Source organism: Ambystoma mexicanum, chromosome 9 (assembly GCF_040938575.1).
Source record: "Ambystoma mexicanum isolate Mex_15411 chromosome 9, UKY_AmexF1_1, whole genome shotgun sequence".
In the NCBI taxonomy this organism is placed as follows: domain Eukaryota; kingdom Metazoa; phylum Chordata; class Amphibia; order Caudata; family Ambystomatidae; genus Ambystoma; species Ambystoma mexicanum.
In genome coordinates, this window is record NC_090931.1 from 107,278,241 (window position 1) to 107,305,304 (window position 27,064).

The 27,064-nt window shown below is 48.3% G+C and overlaps 1 protein-coding gene across 10 annotated transcripts in view; it reads right to left on the minus strand.

The window, feature by feature from the left end:
- Positions 1–27,064, minus strand: part of LOC138487712 (adiponectin receptor protein 2-like) — a 1,243,553-nt gene that overhangs the window by 25,974 nt on the left and 1,190,515 nt on the right. For all 10 annotated transcript variants that reach the window (XM_069614254.1, XM_069614248.1, XM_069614245.1 and 7 more), the window contains one exon: positions 2,261–2,362. In XM_069614254.1, coding sequence (XP_069470355.1) covers positions 2,261–2,362 — 102 coding nt within the window. The remainder of the gene's footprint in view (positions 1–2,260; positions 2,363–27,064) is intronic.

The window sequence follows — 27,064 nt, forward strand, 5'->3', positions numbered from 1 at the left end:
TGCGCCTAGACCGGGGATACTCTACCTGTGAAAGTAAAAACAAACAGATAACAAAGCCGCATGTATGACAGAGATTGCTTTAGTGAAGCAGAAGAAAGCAATCTGTAAAAACTGTGAAGGAAACAGAAGGAGTGTAGAGTTGACCTGGAACGGGTTTTGGATATTAAGAGACTGAATTGGCAAACTGGACAAGATGATGTCTTGGAGAAGGGAAAACCAAAACCTTGTGAGTTTTGGCACCACAGTAGGAAAAGAGAATCCTGAAGCCTTTACAGAAGAGTATCGCCTTGTGGAAGGGAAACCAAAGGCCCCTTTATTTCAAACTCTGTTTTCGTCTTGGGGAAGGGAACCCCAAGATTCTCTTGGAACTGTTGCCTTCTTGGGGAAGGGAACCCCCAGATTCCTTTTGCACTGTGTTGACTTCTTGGGGAAGAGAACCCAGAGGCTTGGACGTCGGATGAAAATAAAACACAACTAACCCAGTTTGGCAACAAATACAAAAAGGAAATAATACGTACTAAGGAAGACCTTTTTAATGAAAGAATATCCAAGGCCAGTTCCAATACCAAGGAACTTTCCGTGATCCTCAGAGAATTGGAATCCCCTATTCCCCCTCTAGATAATGCACCAAAGGACAAACAATGGTGCACTAGCATTCAGAATGCCCTGGCCAACAAAATAACGTCACTCAAAATCAAAATTGCCAACAAAAAAGCCTCCCTACCCCCACAAAGACGCAACCCACCACCACCACCACCACCAAAGACATTAATCTAACACCTTTCAGCTTCACCAAAGTTTCCATCCTGGAAACTGAGAAAATGATCCTATCTCTGAAACCCTCTAACTGTCAGGGCGATAACTGCCCTGCCCAAATAATAAAAGATGCTGCCAGAGATCTAGCGCCATTCATCACAAAGCTTATTAATGCCTCTTTTAAGACTAACTCCGTCCCAAGTAACCTAAAAGAGTCTTGGGTTTTACCACTGCTTAAGAAACAAACTTTAGGACCCCCCCATCCCCAAAAACTACAGACCCATCAATACGGTACCTTTCCTCCTGAAAATAATTGACGGAGTGGCTTATTTGCAAATACAAAGCTACCTTGAAACAAACCACCTCCTGGGTTCCCGCCAATCTGGATTCAGGCCACAACATTGCACGGAAACGGCTCTAATCGACCTTAAAACTCAAATTGACGAGCTTAAGGATAAAGGCAAAACAGCCATGCAACTCCTCCTCGATCTGTCAGCTGCCTTCGACCTGGTGGACCATGCAGTATTATGCAAACACCTAGCATTGGCAGCCCACTTCTCGAGTGACGCAATAGCCTGGGTCCAATCCTTTCTTGAAAATAGAAGGATGAGAGTTTTCTCCCAAGTGACATCAGAAGACCCAATCCAGACCACTTGCGGTGTCGCACAAGGATCCTGTGTCTCGCCTACCATGTATAACATATTCACGAAGCCACTATTTGACATATTGGACAGACTTGGTGTCATCTACTCAAATTATGCAGATGAGACCCAGATCCTCATTCCCCTTTTGGGCAATTTTGACAATGACACGGCCTTGGTGAATAATATATACCACCTCATTCAGGCATGGATGGCCTCCCACAGCCTCTGCCTGAAGGACGATAAAACAAAGATCTTGATTTTTGGCTCTGAAGCCAACATAAAAAAACTCAACCCTAACTATTCCGCATTCAATATAGACGGCAACATAATTAAAGTAGTCAAAGAGGTAAAAACGCTAGGCTTCTACCTCAACTCTACCCTCACTTTAAGGAAACAGGTTAACTCCATAGCACCTTCCACGGCCTATACCTGTAAGATTATCAGGGCCTGCAGACCATTTCTGACTAAAGCGAGTTGCATTACCCTTGCCAATGCACTAATATTGTCTAAATTGGACTACTGCAATGCCCTCTACCTGGGTGCTAACAAATATACACTCAACAAAATACAAATCCTACAAAACAATGCCCTCAGAACAGCCCTCAATATACAAACTAGAGAACACATCTCCAACATAAGAAGAGATCACCATTGGCATAAGATAAAGGACAGGATCCTGCTCAAAACTATTTCACTCACATCCAAATGCCTCAACAATGCAGCACAGCCCTACCTCACATTGCAAAAGAAGCTTTTTCCATATGTTAACCCTTCAGTAAAACTTTCACCCAGTCACTGTGTGCAACTGACAACTAAGGCTTTTAGTTAAAAAAAAGAAAAAGCGTAAACAATCATAATACCTTGAGAAGACGTATGAGTTTCTTCACAGCACCCCCTTTCACCGCTTCTGCGACAGCCAAGGAGCAATGTTTGAGGATACGACTGAGGACACCGACCGATTTCTGGAGGAAAACCAAACATGGACATTTAAAAAGCAGGCACAAATCCTCAGACAATTGTGCTTCCTCAAACATCTGAAGCTACTTCGAAATGTGGTTTTGCAAATAGTGAGAACTGAGATCAAATATTTGGGTATGTACTTGATTAGTGATCTAAAGATGGTAGTTAAGCTTAATGTTAATAAAATCGTGAAGTACATGAAAAAAATTAAGCCAGGAGGTGAAATGACCTGCCTGAAAACTATTTGGGGTAAAATAAATGTTTCTTCTTCCAAATGCACATTATCCAGGCTCTTTGTGGACCCCCAAACATTTTGCTTTTGTTTGGCTATCCTATCCTGACTTTTTGCCAGTGGGGCCCAGCCTTCAGCTGTACTCCCCTGGGCGTTTGCTCACTTGTTATGGGGAAACTGACACGTCCTTCAGACTGTCAGTACTGGGAAACTATGTTTACCTTAGTCTTTGACTATGTTGCCATTTCTTGGTAACTTTTTAACATTGCACAATGTACCTTCCAGTACCGTGCGCTGGTGTCCTTTTTGTTTTATGGCCCTAGACACCCCAAAGGAATTTTTGGTGATTGTACGAGGTGCCTGGGACGAACTGGTGGCAGCAGTTACTTTTTATAATGTTTTACTTCTTTTTACTGAATCACAACCATGTTTACGCATTTGGTTTGGTTCAAGACTGCAGCTATGTCCGGTAATGGTCAGGCCAGAAAGTCTTTTGTTCTGTTCCATGGCCATTTTGTCCCTTGCCTTCACCCAGGTACAGTAACCCAGGTTTTCCTTATCTGGGTATGCAGACTCCCGTCTTTCACTGGCTTCTGCCTGTCATGTGTATATGTGTGCCCAGGAAGCGGGGTGGGACTGTCTGGTCCCAATCCACACTGCTGGTGCCAGGATGTCTGGAGTGTCTGAATGACTGGGACCACCATGGACTATGAATGATCCACGACTGGGAAGCCTGCATGAGAGCAGATCTTCGATTGGAAGTCCTTGATTTCGGCGCAAAGCTAAACTTGGATAAGAGAAGGGGCTCTGCAGCCATTCCAGGTTGATCGCCGGAGTTCTCACCAAACTACAGAAGGAGCCAAGCCTCCTGCACGAAGAAACAAGACTTGTGAAACCGCCAGAGACGCTTTGGAAGGTTCTGGCAACCTTCACCCTCTGCTGTCCCGTCGGACCCCTACTTTCTTCATCGATCAAGAAAGCCTGCCAAGGCGCTTCGCCCCTTAGGAGTAGTGGGAACTACTCCCGGCGCCCCCTGCTTACCCACCGAATGCACCCCTTCGGAAGTGTTCCTGGGCCATCCAGTGAACTGTCCGGCTCTACCCCTCAGGGTACACCGCAGAATCGCTGCCGTCTTGAATAAAAGTCCAAGACTTAGGACATTGCTTGTGGTCCTGTGCCCTCTCCCGCCAAATTTTGCAGGCGTAGCTCCTCTGGGTTCCGAATTAGCAGTGTGCGCAAAACGGCACGCATTTGTGATTCCCATGTCACTTGGTGACGGTCGCTGTAGGTGCCTTGCTGTTCTGCTCTCCTGTGCCCCGACACCTGCTGCACTGGAAATTTCTTCATACCTCCTTCGGGAGCTGAGAAAAGGCAAATGTCCCATCACGGACGATCGTTCTCCCCCTCCCAGACGCTGAGAGCCGGAGCGCTGCAAAACAGCAGGACTCTAACCTACTAGCAACCTCGACTAAACTGGCAAAGTTTGGTCTGGATTGTGCTGAGGGTCGGTGAGTACTTGCATCGCTTACCGGTGGCCCCCTGGCACAACCGATCCCTTTTACGCATAAATAAGCTTTTGGCTGGGTTAGCCTGAGTTCCCTAGGTATTCTCACCTTTTGAAAACTGCTCTGCCGCCAAGGGCAGATCCTACTCGAATAGTGGGAACCAATTCTTCATTGCCTCAAGCTCATTCCTGACTTGCTACAAACTTCCCAAGTAGACCCACTTTTTGCTTCACTTGCGCGATCATGCATCTTTACGCACAACTGTACAAGGCTCTCCCCTTCTTAGGGCTGCACTTGAAACTTAGGGAACAACTCAGAAGAATTGACTAATGCTTCTAGTGTATTAACCCACCCTTCTCTTTACAGGTTTTGGCTGTGTTTTTGTCACATTAGGAAACGTATTGTATATATGTTATATAGCAGAGTATTTTGTGTAGTAACTGTTTCGCCATAACTAAAGTTTACTTGTGTCTATTGGCCGAACCGACAAATGTATAGATATTTTTCATATACACTTGTTTAAGAGTAATTTGTGGTTTGCTGCTGTGTGTGCTCATTGTGGGCTTCTGATCACTCTAACCCCTCCTGAGACTTAGTCTTGACCGCCTGCCAAGCTACCTAGATTGGTCTGGCTTGTCCAGAAGGTTCCCCCGTTTCACTAAACCGAGGGTAGCCTCCTAAACTTCTGCCACCAGGTCAGAGTTTAGAAATCCATCTTAAAAGTGTTGTAGACATTATTATGGGGTGAAGCGTCCGTCTTTATATTCTTGTGCACAACATGAAAAAGGATAGTTTGGAGACCCCAACCTTGACAAGAACAGGAGAATTTTGGTGCAGCAAGCCAACTATTGTAGTGGGTCTTCTAAATTAACAGGCCACATTGGGTGGACATTGAGGCTCAGTCTGTCCACTCCTGCGACCTGTGGACCATTACAAGTTGAGAATATTGCCCGGGGCAGGACAGACTCTTACAACTGTTAAACATTCGTAAGGTAGACTTATTTCATGGCTAAACTATAACAAGCAGGTGATCTTGCTGCACAATGAAGCCTCTATATGTATAAACAAGCTCTACATACTGACAATCAGATTTTGTACTTGAAGAGCAGGGTCTCTAAAAATGTAATGCAAAATTCATGGATAATGGTGAATGGCTTAAAGGACCCTTAGTAAACAGTGTGCGACAGGTTTCGGATAGGTGGAAGGTTTTAATGGACCCTTTTATCTGCTGGGGACGAGTACTTGTGGCCAAGTGGGTGACAACCTTTTTGGGCTTGATGTCCGGGAAGAGGGGTCATGCTGTTATCTGGAAGCAGCTTTAACTAAAATGGTTAGCTGACCATGTGATATTGCCCAGATGAGAGAGACTGCTGGAGGTCAGAACTGTTCTCTAATACAATGGATCTGATACTTTCCTGCCTCTAATGAAACCCACAGAAATACACAGAATACAACATTTTGATTTGGACTGATGCTGGGGTTGTGGGCAGCCGACAGAGGGATGATTAAAGAATGATACTAAATTTCAAAAAGATCAGAGTGTCCCAATGTTTCAGGTGGAGATGTTGGATGAAGCTGGTCTAGTAACTGGAAACCAACTGATGAGTGGCAAAGAACAAGCGTGACTGCACTTACTAGAGGGTGTCCCTGATCTTAGTCAGGGACAGGATGTAAGGTATCTGGTGGTGGCTAAGAAACACATGTTGAAGCTTTGGAAGACCGTAAAAAAACATTGGCAGAGGAATGGATTTTCACTCCTATCCAAATGTGAGAATTGACATGGATTATATGCACCTGGACGGATGGTCTCATTTAATTACATGTATTCCAGACAGGTGCATGCCGTGAGATGGTGTAGGGCTAATGGTGAACCATGGATAGCCGTACGCCAATGTGGTTGTCTTGGTTTGTCTTTTGCATTGTTTGGGTTTTGTGAATCTTGTTTTAAGTGGGTGTTTGAGAGTATAGTCCTCTATTCTATGAGGCTGCAGTACTTATAGAAATAGAAGTAGGCTCTGCAGCCATTCCAGGTCGATCCCCCGAGTTCGCACAAGGGAAGACGGAATATATTCAAAGTAGGAGTGATGATTGTTTGAGTGATATGAAAAGAGAGAAACAGACACATGAGTTTGCCTTAAAAAGGTCTCTCATACACCAAAGGTAGAGACCAGATAGAAGACTCAACTATTGATTCGCTGACATTGGGGCTTAAAAATAGCCTGTTGATTACAATATCTAAACTATGGGAATGCTTCATCTGTAAGCAGTATATTATACAGTGAAAGGATGTCCCGTTAGTTGGTGTTGGAAGGGATGTAATGCTTCATAAAATTGATGACAAATTTACAAATGGGTTATTTAATTGAAACATTCAAGATCCCATGATGCTAACCAACTATAGAACTACATTTCAGAAACAGGATGTGAAATGGTTAGACTGTTCCTGGAGCATGTTCCTAACAGTTTGGGCTAGAATTCTCCTTTAAGGGTGCACTACTTTGTTTATGGTATTTACCTTTCTGTAATGGTATAACAGAATGGCACACAATGGTCTTCAGGATGCCCCACAGCAATGCAAGTGGTTTTTGACTAATTTAAAACCTTTCAGTCAATACTCTTCGGTTTTGAAAATGATCCCTTGCATGTGACAAACTTGAGGAGGGCTCTATGTCTTTTCATCGACACCTGTTTTTACAACAGGTGTTTTGCCACATGGTTTTTTCTGAAAAACTTCATCGAAATTCTTTTAAAAATATTGGGGGTGGGGGTGGTGTTCCCCCCCCCAAACCATGCCTTCATTTAACTTTTTTTTTATTCCCGACCACCCTCAAACCTTTCTTTGCTATTTCCCACCCCCCCCCAAAAAAACTCGATGTTTTTCGGAAAAAACCCAGTGGCAAAACGCCCATCGTAAAAACGGGTGTTGATGAAAGGACGCAATATCTTGAGGAGAGGGGGCAGTGTGCTGACTGAATTAAATAATTAGGGAAGACTTGGTAACTGAGTGCACATGGGGAAATGTGACATGGGCCTGGTGAGGAGGTTGAACCACTTAACCCAAACAAAATCACACAACCCCAGGCTGATAGGCAAATGGGTCCACCAATCAAATCTCTTATTGAAACAGAGAATGCCAACACCTCCCTATAAAGAGAGACATACAAAAGAACTAAGCTGTGCAGGAGTTAGGAGGGGGAGGAGAAGCAAAGGGGGAGAGCAGGTGGTGGCTACGCCAAACAGCCACACAGTGAGAGAGTTGAGACTAGTAGAATAGAATAGATCAAGGAGTCTGCTGAGAGCTGTGATGAATCTAAGGTGATCATCCCAAAAACTCTGACCTGGACCTCTTCTCATGTGGCCAGGGAAAGGCAGCCGCTACCTGATCCTGACCCTGTGGGTGGTATTATGCGGAAAGAAGCAGCAGGGAGAAGCTGCTGATGTGGCGGCAACAGGATGCTGTGCAGAAGTTCAGACTCCTGACAAATGCAGAGGATGCGCAGTATTGAAGGCAGCGAGCCCGTGAGAGAGAGAAGCTCTCTACACACTGAACTAAGCTGCAGCCGCTCCACTGAAGGTCAGCACGAGTGGGGGCAGACTGACCGGAGATGTCAAAAAGCAGAGGAGGTCCAGAAAAGTGAAGCAGGAGGTTTACAGGTGAATCAGAGGGAGAGGCCAGGGAACACCAGTGAGTTGGCCTGAGGCAGGTGCTCTGGTGGAGACCGCTGGGTAATAATATCCATTTTGAATACCGCACAACTGAATTCAGGCAAACTGGGAGCAACTCTTCTACTCTTCTACTGAGGGATTCCGGATAGGGGAAAATTGTAACCCACACTGCCAAAGCCAAAGAGAAGTGATATGAAAGCAGAATGGACACAACTCTAAGGAGGGGTTTCAAATAAGAGGACATTGTTACCCGCATTACCAACAGGCAAAAGGTTACAGAGGCAAAAGTCAAAGACTGCAGGAGCAAAGCCCTCTTTCTAAAAGGAATCAAGGGGGAGAGAACTGTAACCTGCATTGCCTATGGCAAATAGACCAACAAGAGAAACGTTGTCCGTTTGTGAAATGTTCATGTGGAATAAGATGTAAGCCAATTGTGTTAGAAGTTAAGTTAAAAGGTTGACCAGAGAAGCAGTCGTTGGTTCAAATCTCTCCACTGACGATTATAATATTAGGTATTTAGAATGCGCTTAATAACGAAGAGGTTTCTAAGCGTGGACCTGGGATTCAAACCTGTGTTGCTCTGCTTCGTCTTGCTTCCAAGACAAGCGCGTTGCCACTGAGCTATACTACCCGTGACAATTATAGTGTGGAGAGTTTGGAAGAACAAGTTACTTACCAACTGGTAACATTCTTTCGATTGGATGTTCCTCCAACGTATTCCACATCTTTGACATGTAATGTCCACAGCTGTGTAGTTCGGAAACTTTTTCAGCAGAAGGTATCCTGTGTCGATGGCGTTGGGTCGATGTCCCTCGAAGGCCTCCGTCGAGGGTGACGTCACTGGATGTTATAAATAGGACGGATGGTGCCTGTAGCCTCAGTTTATGTTTTCTCCCCCATAACGTGTGGCACCAATCCAATGCCTGCTTGACTGCAAATAGCCTTGTGGAAATGTAAGATGCAATCGCATAGGAAATTCTCCAGAGGGGCAGGCTGGGAGGGCGTTGTGGAATACGTTGGAGGAACATCCAATCGAAAGAATGTTAACAGTTGTAAGTAACTTGTTCTTCGAATGGATTGTGTCCTCCAACGTATTCAACATCTTTGACAGACTCCCAAAGCAGTACCAGAAAATGGAGGAGGGAAAAGAATTTGGAGTACCCAATCAGAGAGCGGAATAAATAACCGCCTTAACAAAGGCCATATCTGGACCATGGCTCGTATCCAGGGAATAATGTTTAACAAAGGTGTGGATAGAAGTCCAAGTGGCTGCATCACAAATATTCCTAATAGGAACTCCCCGTTGTAGGGCTGTGGAAGTAGGCACGCCCCTAGTGGAATGAGCATGCAGCCCTTCAGGAGGGTCCTTACCTGTCAATCAGTAACATTTAGTTATGGTGAGGATAATCCACCTGGACAAGGTCTGTTTGGTAACAGCCTGGCCCAATCGGTGTCCAGCATATCCCACAAAGAGTTGATCGTCCACTCTGACCCTCGACATCCTAGAAATACAAAGGACCAGCCTATGGAGTCGCTCCTCTTCCTTACCAGGATGAGGAGGAGGATAGAAAAAAGGAAGAACCACTTTCTGCTTAAATGGAATTCAGATACTACCTTAGGTAGAAAGGAAGGACGTACCCTTAGTACAACCCTGCCCTTGTGGAACACAGTAAAGGGCGGCTTAGAGGAAAGTGCCTGCAATTCACTCACTCTGCAAGCGGAAGTAACCACAACCAAGAACACTGTCTTGAAGGACAATAATCTCAAAGGACAAGAGTGCAAAGGTTCAAACAGAGCACCCATTAGAAATTTCAAAACCAAATTCAAATCCCAAACCGGCACCTGGAAAGGAGATGCCGGGAACACATTTGTCAGTCCTTTAAGAAATTGAGAAATCAAAGGAATCTTAAAGTAAGAGCATTCTTCAGACGAGCGCTTAAATATAGACAGCGCCGCCAGGTAACCTTTAATTTTAATTTTTTTTATTTTATTGGTTTATACAAACCTTTAAAATGCATCCACGTTGTCAGAACCCAATAGCCAATACAAAGCAAGACAAGACAAGACAAAGCAGAACAGATGCATGAGGTAAAATTCCGTCCTTTTGACAGGGATCAAGCCTTTGATACCAAAGGAGCCTTATCGGGGAGTGCCCAATGTACTTCATCTGAAGGTTACGCAATGTTAAGTACTACCCTGAAGTCCCTGTACAGCGACATCAGATAACTCAAGGCTCCTTTCAATCTCATGCCAAAATAGGGTCAACACCCTTGTCAGTTTTGTATTGGAGCCCATAAACATCAAGTACCACCATTCTTCAGCACTCCTCAGTGAGTATTCATTTAACATTTGGCCTAGGTGTTTAGTTCTTAGGGATCTGTGGAAAGGGCAGAATAGGACAAGATGTTTAAGTGTTTCAATGCAGGCTTTACAGAACCTGCATACTGTGTCTGACTTGTCCTTTCCAGCCCAGTTCTTTATTGGTTCTTTTGTTCTAAACAGATTTAGGCGAAATCTCATGAAGGTGGCCCTCCTCCTGTTGTCTGGGAATAAGACCACATAATTTTGCAGTTTGTTAAGCGCTCTTGCTTCGCTAGGGGCATCTCTCATTGTTTTCGAAGACCTTCGGTCTGTGCTGGTTTGAATCCAGTCTAATTCCCAGATCTTTTTCTTTACCATGAGTGGATTATCCTGCAGCGTTTTGGTATTGGTCTCATACATGGTCAGGAGCTCTTCGCATTTTTTTGACCATAAGGCTAACAGCCCGTCTGGGTTCGCGTTTCCAGGATTGCTCAATATTTTATATTGTGGAGCGGCGTCAGGCAGAGTGATTTTCCTAAATAGAGCCAGGGCGTTCCACGCAATCCGAGCCTCAATGGATATCAAGCCTAGCTCATATCGTAAGCACACTGTTGAAGTGCTGTTTGGTAGATGTAAAGTTTTCACCCAGAAGATGTGTTCTAGGGTTGACCAGAGTTCCGCTGAACACCCAAAGGCGTTTTCGGCTCCGTATATGAGAGCTGGGACAACCTTCTGTTGATAGAAGGTTATCACTGGCTTGAGCGAGAACTTCCCGTATCTTTTGTTTAGGATCAGGGCTTGGGAAGCAAAGTTTCGGCATTTTGTTTTTGCAGTCTCCACCCAGGGGCTATCGTTTAAGTTTGTGTTAATTTGCATGCCGAGATATCTTGTGCTTTCCACCGTGGTTAGTTTTTCTTTTCCTAGATGCCAACTAAATTTATTGTTTTTCCGGTGGCGGCCCATTTGCAGGTTTTGCAGCGTCAGAATTTCACTTTTTGTGTTATTGATATACAGACCGTTGTTTTCCACATAGCGTTCTACTGCATACATTTTACGCTGAAGGCCGATTGGAGTGGTGTCTAGCAAGATTAGGTCGTCAGCGTACAACATCCAGCTCAGGGCAGAGCCGTGTATTTTAGGGGAAAAAGATCGAGGCTCATCAATTGCAATGCCGATGTCCGAGAGGAACAAATTAAATATGATTGCCGCCAGGGGGCAACCCTGTTTAACTCCACAAAAGGTGTTAATTTCCTCTGTAAGAGTTCCACGTTGGTCAAGGCGCACTCTGATGGTGGTTGCAGTGTGGATTTCTTTAATGGCGGCCAATAAGCTCTCCGGACAGCCCCAGTTTGACATCTTGGTCCACAGAAGTTCTCGGTCGATGGAATCGAAGGCATGGGGAAAAGTCTACCAGGGCTAAGTAGACCTTTTTGCCAGATCTAATTGCTTCCATCTTTAGCAAATTTATTAGCAAAAGGTTTAGGCCGCAGCCGACCCCTTTTACAAAGCCCGTCTGTCGTACGTCAAAATGATTGCTATCTGCAATCCATTGTGACAGTTTCTGTTGGAGCATTGTTGCATACACTTTGCCTAATACGTCCAGAAGCGCTATTGGTCGGTAGTTTTTGGGCTCGAGGCGATTTCCTTTTTTGAAGATGGGGACTATTATTGCAAATTTCCAAGAGTTTGGAGTTGCGCATCTTCTGCTGATTCGGGTGAATAGTTCTTCACAGAACTCTGCCCATTGCTCTGGACTTTGCTTTATAGTAAAGTTAGTGAGGCCGTCCGGCCCTGGAGCCCTTGAGGCGCTAACGTTCTTAATAATTTGAAGTAAATCCGCTTTGGGGAAAGTGAGGTCCCATTTTGTTAGATTTGATGTCATCGGGGACAACCATTTCCCTTTTTTGCTGTACAGATTTTCAAAATGTGAGATCCACCCTGCTTCTGAAACTATGTTTGTCATCAGTGCACTTTGAGGAGCGCCTTCATTGTTAATTAAGCTCCAAAATTCAGATGAGGTTTTGTTTCTCATCTTTTGCAGCATCAGTTCAGCATCGTTTTGGAGCATTAGAGCCTTGTGAGATCGAATCCAGTTTTTATAGTTCTGTTTTGCAGCATGTTTTCCTTGCAAAAAAGTTGTGGGGTCTCTGAGTTTTATGTGTCTGATAGTTGCACAAAGTTCTCTCTTTCTCCTCATAACCTCTACGTCGAATTTATGTTTGTTTGCGAATCCAGGGTTTCTCGATCCATGTTTTTTTTCCACAAACAGTTTGAGAAGGTGGACATATTCCACTCCAAGGTCAGTCTTGATAAATGTCTCTGAGATTTTGGCAACTTCGTCAGGGTGGAGTGAGAGCCTCACTCGGTTAGGCTCTACCAAGATCCGGTGGTTCCAGCATTTGTCAGGTGGTTGTTTCGCGACTCGCAAGGTTAGAATTATCATCTCGTGATCGCTTTGAGTCATCTGCTTTACTACAAAAGACAGAGTTGATTGTTGGATCTTTTCTGAGACGAAAAAGTAGTCCAAGATAGATTTTTGTGTGAGTCGTCTCCATGTTGGTTCGGCAGGTATGTCGCCGGCAGTGTTTCCGTTAAGCATTTCCAGGTCTCTGGCTTCCATTTCCACCATCCATTTTGCGGCCAAGTTATTCGGTGCATTAAGGACTTCGTTGTTTTTCCGTCTTATGTCTATGCAGTTGATGTTCAAGTCTCCGTATATAATTATGTTATGTGACTCATTTTTAAGCATTAGATCGTCAATTATTGATGAGACTTGGTCTATAAAGGGAATTGTGCCGGCCTGAGTGTGGTTCCAGTATAGATTCAGTAGATGGAAATGAATCACATTGTCCGGTTTAAGACCTGCCAAAGCTATTGTTGTTACTTGAATAAATGGCGACAGATTTGCAGTGTTTATAATACGGCATCCAGAACTTTTTTTGACAAGTGTCAGCAGGCCTGCCGTGGGTCTTCCCCTGGTTTTTTTGGAGGCCGGATTAAATGCCACTTCATAGGTGTCCACGGTCGGACAGGTAGTTAGCCATGTTTCCTGGAGGCAGACCACATAAAGCTCATCCGGCCAGGGATCTTCAAGGAGGTGGGAGAAGCCCCTGGTGTTCCAGGATCCAATCCTGAACTCCAGTTGCTCCTCTACCACATGGCATTATCTTCTTGAGGGTCTGCATAATGCTTCCGCCAGCCAGGACCAGTCTTTTTGATCAACGCTTGAGTTTTTAAGGGTTTTTGAGTCACCACAACTTTGTTCAGTGGCACCAGTACCTTTGATAGTGATCTTGATGTTGTCGTCTTTTGAGAGTTTTCCTAAGTCATTCCCAGTGAGACTACAGGATGATTGTATTTTCTTATTATTGGGTCCAAGGTGTAGTTCACTCTCACTAAGTATTTCTAAGTTGTGGTACGAAGTGGTTTCGGAGTCTCTATTTACAGAAGACAGTTCTTGATGTACATTATCCGGTTTAGATTTATAAGTTTCTGTCATGTGGTCCGTTTTAGCATTCTCAGACACTTCTGAAATGTCGTAGCCCATGGACATGAGTGCAGGTGCAGCATCCGTGACAATATTCAGGACGATTCTAGATCTAAAGTGGAGGATGACTATCATTTTGATCCTCGTTCTTAAATTCTACGGTCTTAATGTCGTCGGAACGAATCGTTCTAAGAGATGGCACATGCTGAAATAGGCATAGAACGTTTGTTCGATTTAAGATGAGATTGTCGCTATGTTCAATGCGTTCCAACCGGGCTTTGTGAAGTGATCAGCCTTTTTCGCTACGTCCTTTGTCCATCCTGTTTGTTTGGCGCCGTTCATTTAGGTCTAAGCCATGACCTAAATCCTTGGTCTCATGTCGGGCCGGTCTTGATCTAGTTTTGTTCTCTTTGTTAAGTTCAGGCCCGTCATAAGTTTCTCCTTTTGGGGCGCCATGATTTCTTAGGCCCTCTTCCAGATCTAGAGCCCTTTTCGTCATCAGTTTAGAAGTTGGCTGCAAATGCACAAGAGCTTTTCGTCTGTCCTCCAAAGTTTTGAAAGTAGGACTCACAGGGACGGCATTCTGCATCTCCTGTACAGTGGACATTTCAGGTAAAGTACATATTCTTGAGGCTCCAGTTGGTAGTTGGATGATTTCCAGATCGTATTCATCGTTTGTTTTTTTTTTGTGATTCAGGGACAAATGCCTGAACATCTACTCCCGTGTCAGCAGCTAAGACCTCGGAATCCAGGTCTTCATACACAGAGAGATTAGTGAGGTCAATAGAAGTTTCGTTTGAGGTTCAGAAGACAATGTCAGGATCTTACTCTTTACAGTTGCATTGTCAGGGGGAAGATCTTTTTCAGTGCAGGGCCTCGCTCATCTGTGAGAGTGTTGTTAACAGTGACGTTGACAGTTTTTAGGTTCCGGAGAAATTTTCTTGAGTTATTTACAAGTCTCTGATTTTTAGTTTTTTGATTTTTTGTTTTTTTTATCTGTCCTGGTTTGGAGGCCCTTGGGCCTGATTTCTGAGATGTAATTCTTTTAAATATGTCAAATATTTGACTTTTTGGCTCGTCTGTTTGTGGAATTGAGGATACCCCAGACACACAAGGGACACCCGTGTCCGATGTAGGTGCTGATGTCGAGGGTGTTTGTGGGTCCAGCGTCGCAGGGTTGTGTGAGCTCTTGCTACTTTCCAAGACACTAGCAAAGTTTGTTTGTTTGAATACGTTGTCGGTCGGTTTTTCTAGACCGAGGGCGGGGGCCTCCAGCAAGGATTTTGTGATGTCGGGTGATGGGCCCTGATTACACCAGATTGCAGGTGCTGAGTCGATCAGACTCCCCATGTAGCTGGTCGGTTTATTTGGGACCAAACAGTCAGCGTTTTGTGCTGTTGTTTTTAGAACTTCTATTGGCTCGCCAGAGGGCTTTGTAGTTCCCAGGGCTTCTATAGTGATTTGCGGCCTCCGAGCTCCAGTGTCCTTATAAAGGTTACTGGCAGATGTGGGGACAGGGAGGTCAGTGAACAGTTGCCCATTGCAGTTTTTATGGTGGCCTTGGGGCTCCAGTCTCGCTTGTTGGTACGTGTCCCGATGTAAGACCTGTTGGTGTTTTAGCGCGCTTAGTGCTTCTTTGGCGATTCTCAGCCAGAAGTTTTCTGTCCAGTTTGTTGTTTTCTTTCTGATCTATTATTGTTTGCAAGGCCGAGGTTGTTTTGGCTTTAATAGTCTCGTTTTCCCTTTTTTCAGCGTTCAAATCTTTTTCGATGTTAATTAGTTTAGAGTTCATAAGCGCCACTAACGTTGACAGGTCCTTCACATTATCATTCAATTGCTCATAGGGCTTTAGAAAGGGGGCAATCGAAATTCCAGTAGATGACATTAATACTGATTGAAGATCTTTTATGCAAGTCGGGTCGAGCCTAACGTTTGAGCAGCGAACTTTTTTGTGTAGTTGAGCTTTACATCTTCTGACTTTTGGATAATCACGTTCTATGAGTGAAGAAACAGAAGAGCGGGTCTCAGACGAGGACGAACTGGAAGGGGAAGAATCGCTTTCCACGCCGTTATGTGTACTCATGTATTTTGCACTTCTAGAGTTAATTGGTCGCGTTTGCAAAGTGTCATGCCTTTGAGGGGCCCGTGCTTGAGAGCAAGATAAACTGGGTGAAGCCGGACACACAGATTTTTCTTGGTGAGGTGGTGTGTTATTCAGAGTGAGCATCGAGTTTTGGTATAAGGTGGTCCTGTCTGCCCCTAGTTGTGCATCGTGAATGGGCACTGAGGGTGTCCACTGTCTTTCTCGACCAGCTGGAGGGCTGACTCTTCTAGTTGCGAGCTCGGTTTATTTGTGAAATTCCCTGTAGGATTTTATTTACCACTTCAAGTGAGTCTCTCCTGTTGTTCATGGGTGCCGGAGAGGCGTATCCTTCATGTGGTGTGCTTAAGGGATGTAGTAGCGTGGCCAGGGGACGAAATACCTCCTCTTCCATTTCGCAGTTTTTCTCAGCATTGCTAAGCTCTAAGTCAGTTTGAGCACAAGCTTTCGAAACTGCTTTAAAGGGCGCACAGTGTGGGGGGCACATTCGTGACTCAAAAGTCTCTGACCGATTTAGGTCTAGTCTGTCCTTGATTTTCTCAGTATTTCCACAGTTTTTCACTGTGTGGGCACGCCAGGCTAGTACCATTAGTTTAGGCAAGGTAACTGTAGGAAGGTTTCCGACATGGTGCTATGTAGAGGGTGGTGAGTAAAGTATATTCAGACACGTACAGGGAGCACTGGAAGTGGACACAGCATCCCGGTCCGTGTCGCACACATCCAACACAGGTGCGAACACACGGGACTCCGCTCCAGACTCCACCCCCCCTCAGCGCCCGCCGCCGAGTCAGACGCGGACCCCTCCAAGGCAGAGACAGGGGCAGAGGCAGGCGAACAGCAACGGGGGGCAACCCCGTCCACGTCCACAGATCCGGCCACAGGGACGCACCCGTCAAGAGCGACCCCGACAGCCCCGACAGCCCCCCGAGCCAAGCCACATGGCCCAAGGTAAGCGGGGTAAGGCGGTCCTGGGTTTTCTTCCGTGTTTTCGGCCATGAAGCAGTCTTCGTGACCGCCGGCCTCTTTCCCCTCACACCCCCCCTCCTTCTCTAGACACGGTAACAACACCCGCAATGAGGGGTCTTTGGTACCCTCCACGGAATTGCAAAGTGGAGAGCAAGGGAGAGGGGTGGGCAGGATATCAGGCGATGAACAATGCTTTGGGTGAGGGTGGGCACACGAAAGCATGTCTGCAGATGAAGGCTTGGAAACCAGTGATGAAGTTAGAGGCTGGAGGGAGTTTTTCTTCACCTTGTGGTTCTTAAAACACGGCTGACTCAACTGAGTCGAAAGTAAGCCTGCATCTGTGTGAACTCCGGTGAGACACGCATGGATGTCTTTTGCAGGTTTCGTGACAATGTCAGTGTCATTAGAAAAAGTTAGTTTAGTACTTACACGAGATGTGGCCAGTACTTCAGTGTAGCTGTGAACCGCCACGGAATTCCCGCGCCGCCGCTGTAGTCTAGTGTGGGGGGGGGGGGCAGGAGGTTGATGTAAGCTTTCCCGCGGTGGCAGGACAGAGTTTCCTCCATCGATGAGGAGCTACCTGCCCCTCACCCTCACCTCCACACCAGAACACCAGAACACCAAAACACACTGCGCACACCGCGCGCTCCGCGTGTGTTGGGGTTTTTGAACTACTTCCTCCTGGAAGCAGTAGCAGTGATGGTAGACAGACTCCAGGTAACAGGTAAGGCAGCAGAAGAAAGAGCCTGGGCAGTCTCAGGCTCGCCAAAACACACTGCGCACACCGCGCGCTCCGCATGTGTTGGGGTTTTTGAAGTACTTCCTCCTGGAAGCAGTAGCAGTGATGGTAGACAGACTCCAGGTAACAGGTAAGGCAGCAGAAGAAAGAGCCTGGGCAGTCTCAGGCTCGCCAAAACACACTGCGCACACCTTTAATGGTACTAACTTGAAGGCCCCTGTGGGCCAAAGAAACTAAGAAAGACAAAACCATAGGAATGGAACACTGAAAAGGATCAACATTTTTTCCTCTGCACCAGTCGCAAAACTTACACCAATGGCAACGGTACAGGGATTTTGTTGCTGGCCTCCTGGCTGAAAGCAAACCCTCCATCACATCATCTGGGAGGTCCCAATCCTTATATCTCAGCCTTTCAGATACCAAGCGTGAAGGTTGAGAGTTCTGACCTGAATGGAGAACATGACCCCCCCTCTTGCGAGAGCAGATCCTCTCAGTAGGGAAGACAGCGTGGAGATTGACATTACTAGAAGGTCCGGGTACCACGTTCTCCTGGCCCAATCCGGAGCAATGAGGATCAAGGGGGAACCGAACCTCCGTAACCTCTGTAACACTTGAGAAATGACGGGGACTGGAGGAACGCGTACAGCAGTGGGAATGACCAATCCACTACGAATGCGTCTCTAAGGCTCCTCTTGGAGGAAATTCCCTTGAGCAGAACCTCTCGCACTTCCGGTTGGCACTGGTGGCGAAGAGGTCCACTTGTGGGGGTTCCCCAAAGGGCAAAGATCTCCAGAAGGGCTTCCTGAGCCAACTCCCACTCGTGAGAGATCGTACTGTGCCTGCTCAGAGCATCTGCAGCTGAATTTCCGTCTCTGGCCAGAATAACTGCCGAGATAGAAATTCCCTGCTGGATGGCCCAGAACCAGAGCTGCATTGCCTCTCTGCACAACGGGATTGACCCTACCCCCCCCCTTTTTTGTTGAGGTAATGCATGGCCACTGTGTTATCCGTCATGATCAGGACACTCTTCCCCCGCACAGATGGCAGAAAAGCCTTCAGGGCTATCATGATGGCCCTCAGCTCTAACAGATTGATCTGAAGTTTGGACTCCGACGGAGACCAACGACCGCTGGCGGTCAAGCCGTTGGCATGAGGAACCCATCCCATGAGGGATGCGTCCGTCACGATTGTCACCTCCGGCCAGGGTAGCCAAAATGGAGCCCCCTTCATCAGATTGCCTTCGACGGCCCACCACAGAAGATCCTGGGCGACCGAGGGCGGCACCTGAACGGGATCCGACACCCTGCCGGAGGACTGTGACCACTGCATCTTGAGAGCCCACTGCAGAGATCTCATCCGCAGCCTGGCCTCTCGGACCAGGAGAATGCAGGATGCCATGAGGCCGAGCAACCTCAAGAACTCGAACGCCGGGAGACTCTGGGCATGTTGAACCTTGTTCACCATCTGCAGAATGTGACGAGCCCTCACCTGGGGAGGGAAACACAACCCCAGGGATGTGTCGAGCACTGCTCCGATGTACTGCAGCCGCTGGGTAGGTGTCAAGTGGGACTTCTTTAAGTTGAGGGAGAAGCCCAGCCTGTGAAGGGAGTGGCAGGTGACTGACAAATGATCCAGGACTTGCTCAGGAGAGCGCCCCCTGATCAACCAATCGTCCAGGTAGGGGTAGACGTGAATCCCCCCCTTTGCTGAGATACGCTGCCACAACCACCATGAGCTTGGTGAAGACCCTCGGGGTGGAGGTCAATCCGAACGGCAGGACCCGAAACTGAAAATGCAAGTCACCAACCGCGAACCTCGGGTACTTCTTGTGCTTGGGATGGAGGTCGAGAGACACCAACCAGTCCTGAAGTTGAAGGGCCTGGAGGACTTGAGAGAGTAACCATCTTGAACTTGTCCTTCCTGAGGAGCTTGTTCAAACCACGCAAGCCCATGTTGGGTCTCAATACCCCGTTTTTTTCGGGATCAAAACATATGGGGAATACAATCCCTTGTTCTTCTCCGCTACAGGCACCAGTTCTATGGTGCCTTTCTCCAGCAGAGATTTGATTTCCTGCGCAAAGAGCGGATCCGTACTCTTCAAAGAGAGATTCCCTGGCGGATTGTCGTTAGGCCACTGCCGGAAAGGAAGACAGTAGCCGTGGGCTATGATCGACAGAACCCACACATCTGAAGTAATGGCACGCCATTCTACAAGATGATGCGCTAGCTTTCCCCCCAACCGGCGAACCATGGGACATGGCCTCATGACTGAGCTGAAGCGGCTGCGGCAGTGCCTGAGGGCAAAGAGGCAACTGCTCGAGCGGCCTTGGCACCTCGAGTACCCCGTTTTCCAACTCTGGTAACTCCTATATTGGCCCCTTTGACTGGCCGCTCCCCTCGATCTACCAAAAGACGAGTAGTATCGAAAGGAACCTACCCCTCCATTGCTGTTCCCTAGGATGAAAAGGCAGAGGTTGGCGAACTGCAGTGCTCAATGACTTCGCTGCAGCCTTCGAGGTCTGCAACCTCTCAAAGCTCTCGTCAGCCTTGCTGCCAAAAAGATGGACACCATCAAAGGGCATGTTGAGAAGCCGGGCTTGTACGTCAGGAGCAAACCCGGACTTCCGCAACCATGCAAATCTGCGCATCCCGGTGCTCGCCGCCATGGACCGGCTGACACAGTCTGCCATGTCGAGACCCGACTGAACGGATTCAAACATGGCATCCTTGCCATCCTGAACGAGGGCAAGAAAACCATCCCGTTCCTCCCCTTCAGGAATATGTTCAGCCGCCAAAGAAACACAATTCCACAGAGTGAGTGAAACGTGATAAGGCACACATGGAGTTGGCTGCCTGTAAAGCCATACCCCCTGAAGAAAACACTTTATTCGGCCAGCCATCAAAACGTTTGTCGTCCCTATCAGGAGAGATGGCAGGGTACGACGCCTGCTTTGCTGGGGCCGTAGCCGCCTGCACCAGGAGTGGGGTGCGTAGTCAAGTAGCAGGGGTCGCTACTGGCTTGACGGTACTTTTTTGGCAACAACTTGCTCACTGCCGGGAGACTCTCCGGAGCAGTCCAAGCTGCCGCCACCCTTCTCTGTAAAGCCATATGAAAAGCCAGCATCGGGTCAGTGGGTGGACCTTTGTCAAGGATATCTGTCAGGGCATCCTGCAGAAAATCCGGTTACCAGACATTTGGCCGAAAAAATTGGTCGACCAGACAAATGGTCGAACCAATTTGGTCGAAAACCAAATGGTCGAATTTTTTATTTTCACCTTTTTTTTTTTTTGGGGGGGGGGGGTCCTTTTGTAAAAAACGAAAACCCAAAAAATAAATATATAATTAAAAAAAAAAATTCGACCAATTGGTTTTCGACCAAATTGCGTCGACCAAATGTCATTCGATCAGTTTTAGGTCGACCAAATGTCTGGACACCAGAAAATCCACCGGTGGCGCAGACCACCCTAAGTACTCTGTCACCCTCGACATGAGTCGCCTGTACGAAGATTCAGCATGCGTAAAAGGCTCAGGCCTGCCAAACTCGACCTCCGGGGAGGTATCAAGACCACTGGCGTGTGCAAAGATGGACGCATGTCTTCTAACTGGCTATGACCAGACAAGAGTTAGTCCGGAACCTCATCAGGAACCAAATCTTCCTCAGACCCTTCATCCACCTCAGAAATATAATCCAGAGGCTGGAATAAATCCCTGGATGAGGGCACAGAAAAAGGCTGTTGTGTCTTGACTGTCGTGTAGCCGAAGAGTCCTCTGTCCACAAGTGCCGCACAGAGAGAATCAAAGTCACTCTTTGTACAGCCTTTGAGGCCACAGGTGGGAGATGTTCTTCTGGAACTGCGGTACTCGTGGAACCCCGAACCACTGTAAAGGAAACACTGGTTAAGTGTCAAGCCAAAACAGAATCAACAACCAATCAACAAGTAAGTGGAACGGTCTTACCAAAAGGTGTCTGTGGAGTGGCGGTTGTACCTATGGGGAAGGTTCCGAGACCCAGCAAGGCTGTTCTTTCAGTATGCAACTATCCCAGCAACGTTGCAAGTGCCAGGCCCACCTGATGCCAGAATCCGCACAAGAAGGGCGGAACGTAGTAGGAGTCCGTGAAGCAGTCCGTGGTCGTAACAATGATCCAAAAGCAAGTACCAAAGCCAAGGGTTATCCGTTGCCAGTCCGTGAAACAAATCCGAGGTCAAGATCCAAAAGGGGCGAGACAAAAAGGTATGTAGCGCCGTACAGGAATCCGAAGAAACAGCTGTGAAGCACCGCAACACAGCCGTTTAAATACTGGCGCTGCTATTTCCTCCCGGTCACATGACCCGCGAGCGCATCACGTGAGTGTAGTCCAGAAACACATGAGCGGAAGGCGGCGGTCATGTGACACGGAAGAGGCCGGTCTAGCAGCCGCCACAGAAGACGCCAAAGGGGTAGACGTCTCCGCGGGCAAACAGCATGCCGACCCAAGCTTTGTGGCAATCGGCGCCGTGGCAACGGGGGCGAAGAGAGAACCTGTGAGTCTCGGAACCGGGCAAGAGGGCGAGGGTTGTTCGGGGCACGGGGATGAGGAATGGGACCCCCAGAGGGAGGAGTGGAATGCGTGACAGAGCCCCCCCCCCCAAAGGCCCACGACCCCGTGGGCACGAGGGATGGTCCCTATGGAACCGTGCCACCAAACAGGGAGCCTGGACATCAGTAGCCGGGACCCAGGACCGCTCCTCGGGCCATACCCGGACCAATCTACAAGGTACTGGAGACACCCCCTAGAGACACGTGAACCCAGAATGGCAGATACCTCAAAAACATCCGGAGTGGATAGAGACACCGGGGCCACAGGAGAGCGAAGCCGTGTGGGAGCGGGACAGGGCTTGAGCAGAGAAATGTGGAAAACAGGGTGAAGCCGCCAGGAACCCGGAAGAGCAAGTCGATAAGACACAGCGTTGATAACACAAGTAACCGTATAGGGACCCACAAAGTGAGGTAGAAGCTTGCAACAACCCACCAAGTGCAGATGTCGGGTGGATAACCAAACGCGGGATCCCACAGTATACAACGGGGCCATCACCCGTTTCCTGTCCGCCTGCACCTTCATGGACGCCTGGGCCTCGACAAGATGAGTCGACACCTGAGCGTGGACGGAGGCCAGGTCCCTAACACATGCAAGGGCAGCCGGATTGGCAGAAGTAGGCAAATCCGTGAAGGGCAGAACACGAGGGTGCTGACCATAAAGTACGTAGAACGGGGAGAAACCAGTGGAAGAATGGACAGCGTTGTTGTAGGCGAATTCCGCAAGATGCAATACGCTCAACCAGGAAGACTGCAGCTGTAGGGTCAGACAACGTAAGTACTGCTCCAGCGTCTGGTTCAGTCGCTCGGTCTAACCGTCCGTCTCAGGGTGATATGCTGAGGAGAAGTGGACGTCCATCCCGAGCAACCTAGTCAGGGCCAGCCAGAAACGCGAGGTGAACTGCGAACCCCTGTCCGAGACGAGAACCGAGGGAAGCCCGAAAAGACAAAAGACATTCTCGAAGAACAACCGGGCCAGTGTAGGCGCCGAGGGGATGCCCTTACAAGGGATAAAACGAGCCATCTTAGAAAAGGAATCGATGACCACCCACCAGGTATCGAAGCCCGGGATCCGGGGTAGGTCAGTGACGAAATCCATGGTCAAGGTGTGACACGGTTTGGGAGGGACAGGTAAAGGAAGCAAGAGACCCACAGGGCGACCCCTACGGTGCTTACACTGTGCGCAAACCGCACATGCGTTGACGTAAGATTCAACATCCTTTCTCATAGATGGCCACCAGCACCACCTTCTCAGCAACGCCAAAGTGCGTTTCTGACAAGGATGACCATGAACCTGGGTGTCGTGAGACCATTCCAAGGCCATATTGCGGGTGTCTACCGTGGGCATGAATAGACGATCAAAAACAAAGGGGAGACCATCGTGAACCACCAAATCCCAATCGGACAACTGGCCTGGGTGTGAGGTAACCCAATCCAGTATCGCATCAAGTAAGGGCAGGGTTGGAGTACACAAACAAACCACCTTGCCGACGTCCAGAAGGGTGTCTGGAAACGTCGGCAAGGCCACCCCCCCAGGGGAACGCGATAAGGCATCGGCTTTGCCATGGGTATTACCCGGGCGATGTTTGATCACAAAGTCGAAGGCCGCAAAGAAGAGATGCCACCTGACCTGCCTGCTGTTGATACACTTCAGAGATGCCAGGTCTTGTAAGTTCTGGTGATCGGAATAAACCGTGACACAGTGTTTAGCACCCAAGAGGTGATGCCTCCAAACGCGGAATGCATCCATGACCGCCAGTAGTTCCTTTTCGGTCACGGTATAGTGGGATTCGGCATCTGTGAATTTACGGGAATGGAAGGCCACAGGGTGAAGGCGACCAGAGGTAGGGCAAGTCTGCGACAATACAGCACCTAGGGCAAAGGATGAGGCATCAGCTTCCACTATGAATGGCAGTTCTGGGTCTGGGTGCTGCAAGATGGGGGCAGTAGTGAATGCTGTTTTTAAAGCCTCGAAGGCCTGTTAATGTGTGTCCATCTATAGAAAAGGTGTGCGAGGGCTAGTCAGGGAAGTGAGGGGAGCCACCAAAGAAGAAAACCCAGAGATAAATCGCCTGTAAAAGTTAGCGAAACCAAGGAAAGACTGGAGCGCCTTCAAAGAATCGGGGACCGGCCAATCCAGCACTGCGCGAACCTTGGAATTGTTCATGGCTAACCCTGCAGACGAGATGTGAAAACCAAGAAACTCTACGGAGTCGGCATGGAACTGGCACTTTTCGGGTTTGGCAAACAAGGAGTGCGTCTGTAGACGAGACAACACTTCCCTGACGTGCTGTACGTGGTCCTTCATGGTCTGGGAAAATATCAGGATGTCATCCAAGTAGACCACCACAAAAACGTCCAGGACGTCAGAGAAGATGTCGTTCATGAACCTCTGGAACGTGGCCAGAGCGTTGCATAAAGGACGTCAGAGAAGATGTCGTTCATGAACCTCTGGAACGTGGCCGGAGCGTTGCATAAACCGAACGGCATGACCGTATACTCAAACAAGCCATAGCGAGTACAAAAAGCGGTCTTCCATTCGTCCCCGGAACGCACACGAACCAGATTGTAGGCACCGCGGGGGTCTAATTTGGTAAAGACAGTGGCGTGTGTGAGACGGTCCAAGAGGGGCATGATTAGTGGAATGGGGTAGCAGTCTTTCTTGGTGATGGCATTGAGTCTGCGTGAGTCCACACAATGCCGTAAGTCACCCTCCTTCTTAGGAACGAAGAAAATGGGACTAGCCGCCGGGGATGTAGAAGGGCGTATCTGGCACAGACGGAGGGACTTTTGGATGTACTCCTTGAGGGCTAGATCCTCAGTAGGAGACAGGGAGTAGATACGACCTGTGGGGATAGTGCTGTCCGGAACCAGATCTATCGGGCAGTCATACAGGCGATGTGGCGGTAGGACTTCTGATGAACCATGGTCGAACACTTCCAGATAGTCTTGGTATTGGGCCGGAATGAGTGTGGAGACCAGTCCAACCGTGTGGTGTTCTGTGGAGGGGACAACGGGATCCTCTAGAGATAATTGAGCCATGACCCCCAATGCTTGAGCGGGTGTCTCAATGCTGGTGGCTGCAGTTAGACAGAAGTGTTGACGGAGATCAGATTCGAAATGCACCGAACCCTCTTTCCAGTCAATTAAGGGGTTGTGCTCCCGTAGCCAGGGTATTCCCAATATTACACCGAACTGGGGCATTGAGATGAGATCGAAACTCAGGGTCTCCATGTGTATAGCCTGTATGGTCAAGAGCATCGGGGCGGTCTGCTGTTTGATAGGTCCGGAAACCAGAGCAGTCCCATCCACTGCCTGTACTGGTTCCGGCCGGGTTTTGGCTAGAAGAGGTAGGTTCAGGGTTTGGGCCAGTGTGATGTCCATATAATACCTGTAGCCCCGAAATCTATGATAATCGTAACCGGGTGTGAGATGTCAGGTGTGGGTTGTAGAATGGCCTGCACATATGTGGGTCTGATGCGACCGAAAGAAAACACAGGGTTCGGGGTATGACAAGGAGCGCTCAACCCGGTCCCCGAGTTTAGGGTCGAGCACTCCGAAAACCCGATGGTTTCAGCTTGGGGCGACGGGGACACTCCTTCACGTAATGGCCAGGTAGACCACAATAATAGCAAGCATAGTCCACCCTCCTACGTTCCCTTTCTATGGGTGTGATCGGGCTCCTGATGCCCCCGATTTGCATGGGTTCGGAACTGGTGTTTGAGGGGGCCGAGGTGGAAGGAGATGGGGCAGTGGTGTGCATGAAACCGGCCTCAGCCCTACGTTCAGAACGTCTGGCGTCCAATTGCAGAGTTAAATCGACTAGATCATGGTAAGAGGTCGGTAAGGAGGGAACAACCGCAAGGGCATCCTTCATGGCGTTATTTAAGCCGCGATAATACACAACGCCTTTTTTGGATTCAGGCCAGGAAGTCTCGGCTGCAAGCTGATTGAACTTAGTAATGTATTCGAGCAAAGACCCCCTTACCCTGCCCCAGGTCCAGGAGTTCCAGGTCTCGGGACTGGACTTTATGGCGCGCATCGAACACTCGGGACATCTCAGTGACCAACAGATCAAAATCGTAAAGGGCTGGGTTGTCGTTTTCCAGGAGTGGATTGGCCCAGGCAGCAGCAGTGCCTGCTAAATGAGAAAGAGTAAAGGCTGCCTTAGAGGTGGAGTCTGGAAAAGCCATGGGTCTACACAAAAAATGCAACTTGCATTGATTCAGGAAGGTTCTGAATTTGCCGGGATCCCCATGATACCTCTCAGAGGCGGCCAAAGGAAAAGGAGATGGCAGTACTACGGGGATGGGGTTAGGAATGGGTGGAACGCGAGGTTGGACGGGCGGGGGGCCTGGTGGGGTATCCCCAAATTCAGCATCTGAGGGTAGAGGGTGTCTAGCACTCTGGATGGTATCCAAGCGTTGGTGAATGGCTGTATTTGCTGCGGCCATGTCCGCACGTAACACGGTTATGGCCTGAACCATAGTGGTCAAGGGGTCATCCGCAGCTCCCTCCATAGCTACACGACAGGATGGCTTCACAGTCTGTTGTGTCTTGACTGTCGTGTAGCCGAAGAGTCCTCTGTCCACAAGTGCCGCACAGAGAGAATCAAAGTCACTCTCTGTACAGCCTTTGAGGCCACAGGTGGGAGATGTTCTTCCGGAACTGCGGTACTCATGGAACCCCGAACCACTGTAAAGGAAACACCGGTTAAGTGTCAAGCCAAAACAGAATCAACAACCAATCAACAAGTAAGTGGAACGGTCTTACCAAAAGGTGTCTGTGGAGTGGCGGTTGTACCTATGGGGAAGGTTCCGAGACCCAGCAAGGCTGTTCTTTCAGTATGTAACTATCCCAGCAACGTTGCAAGTGCCAGGCCCACCTGATGCCAGAATCCGCACAAGAAGGGTGGAACGTAGTAGGAGTCCGTGAAGCAGTCCGTGGTCGTAACAATGATCCAAAAGCAAGTACCAAAGCCAAGGGTTATCCGTTGCCAAAGGGGTAGACGTCTCCGCGGGCAAACAGCATGCCAACCCAAGCTTTGTGGCAATCGGCGCCGTGGCAACGGGGGCGAAGAGAGAATCTGCGAGTCCCGGAACCGGGCAAGAGGGCGAGGGGTCTTCGGGGC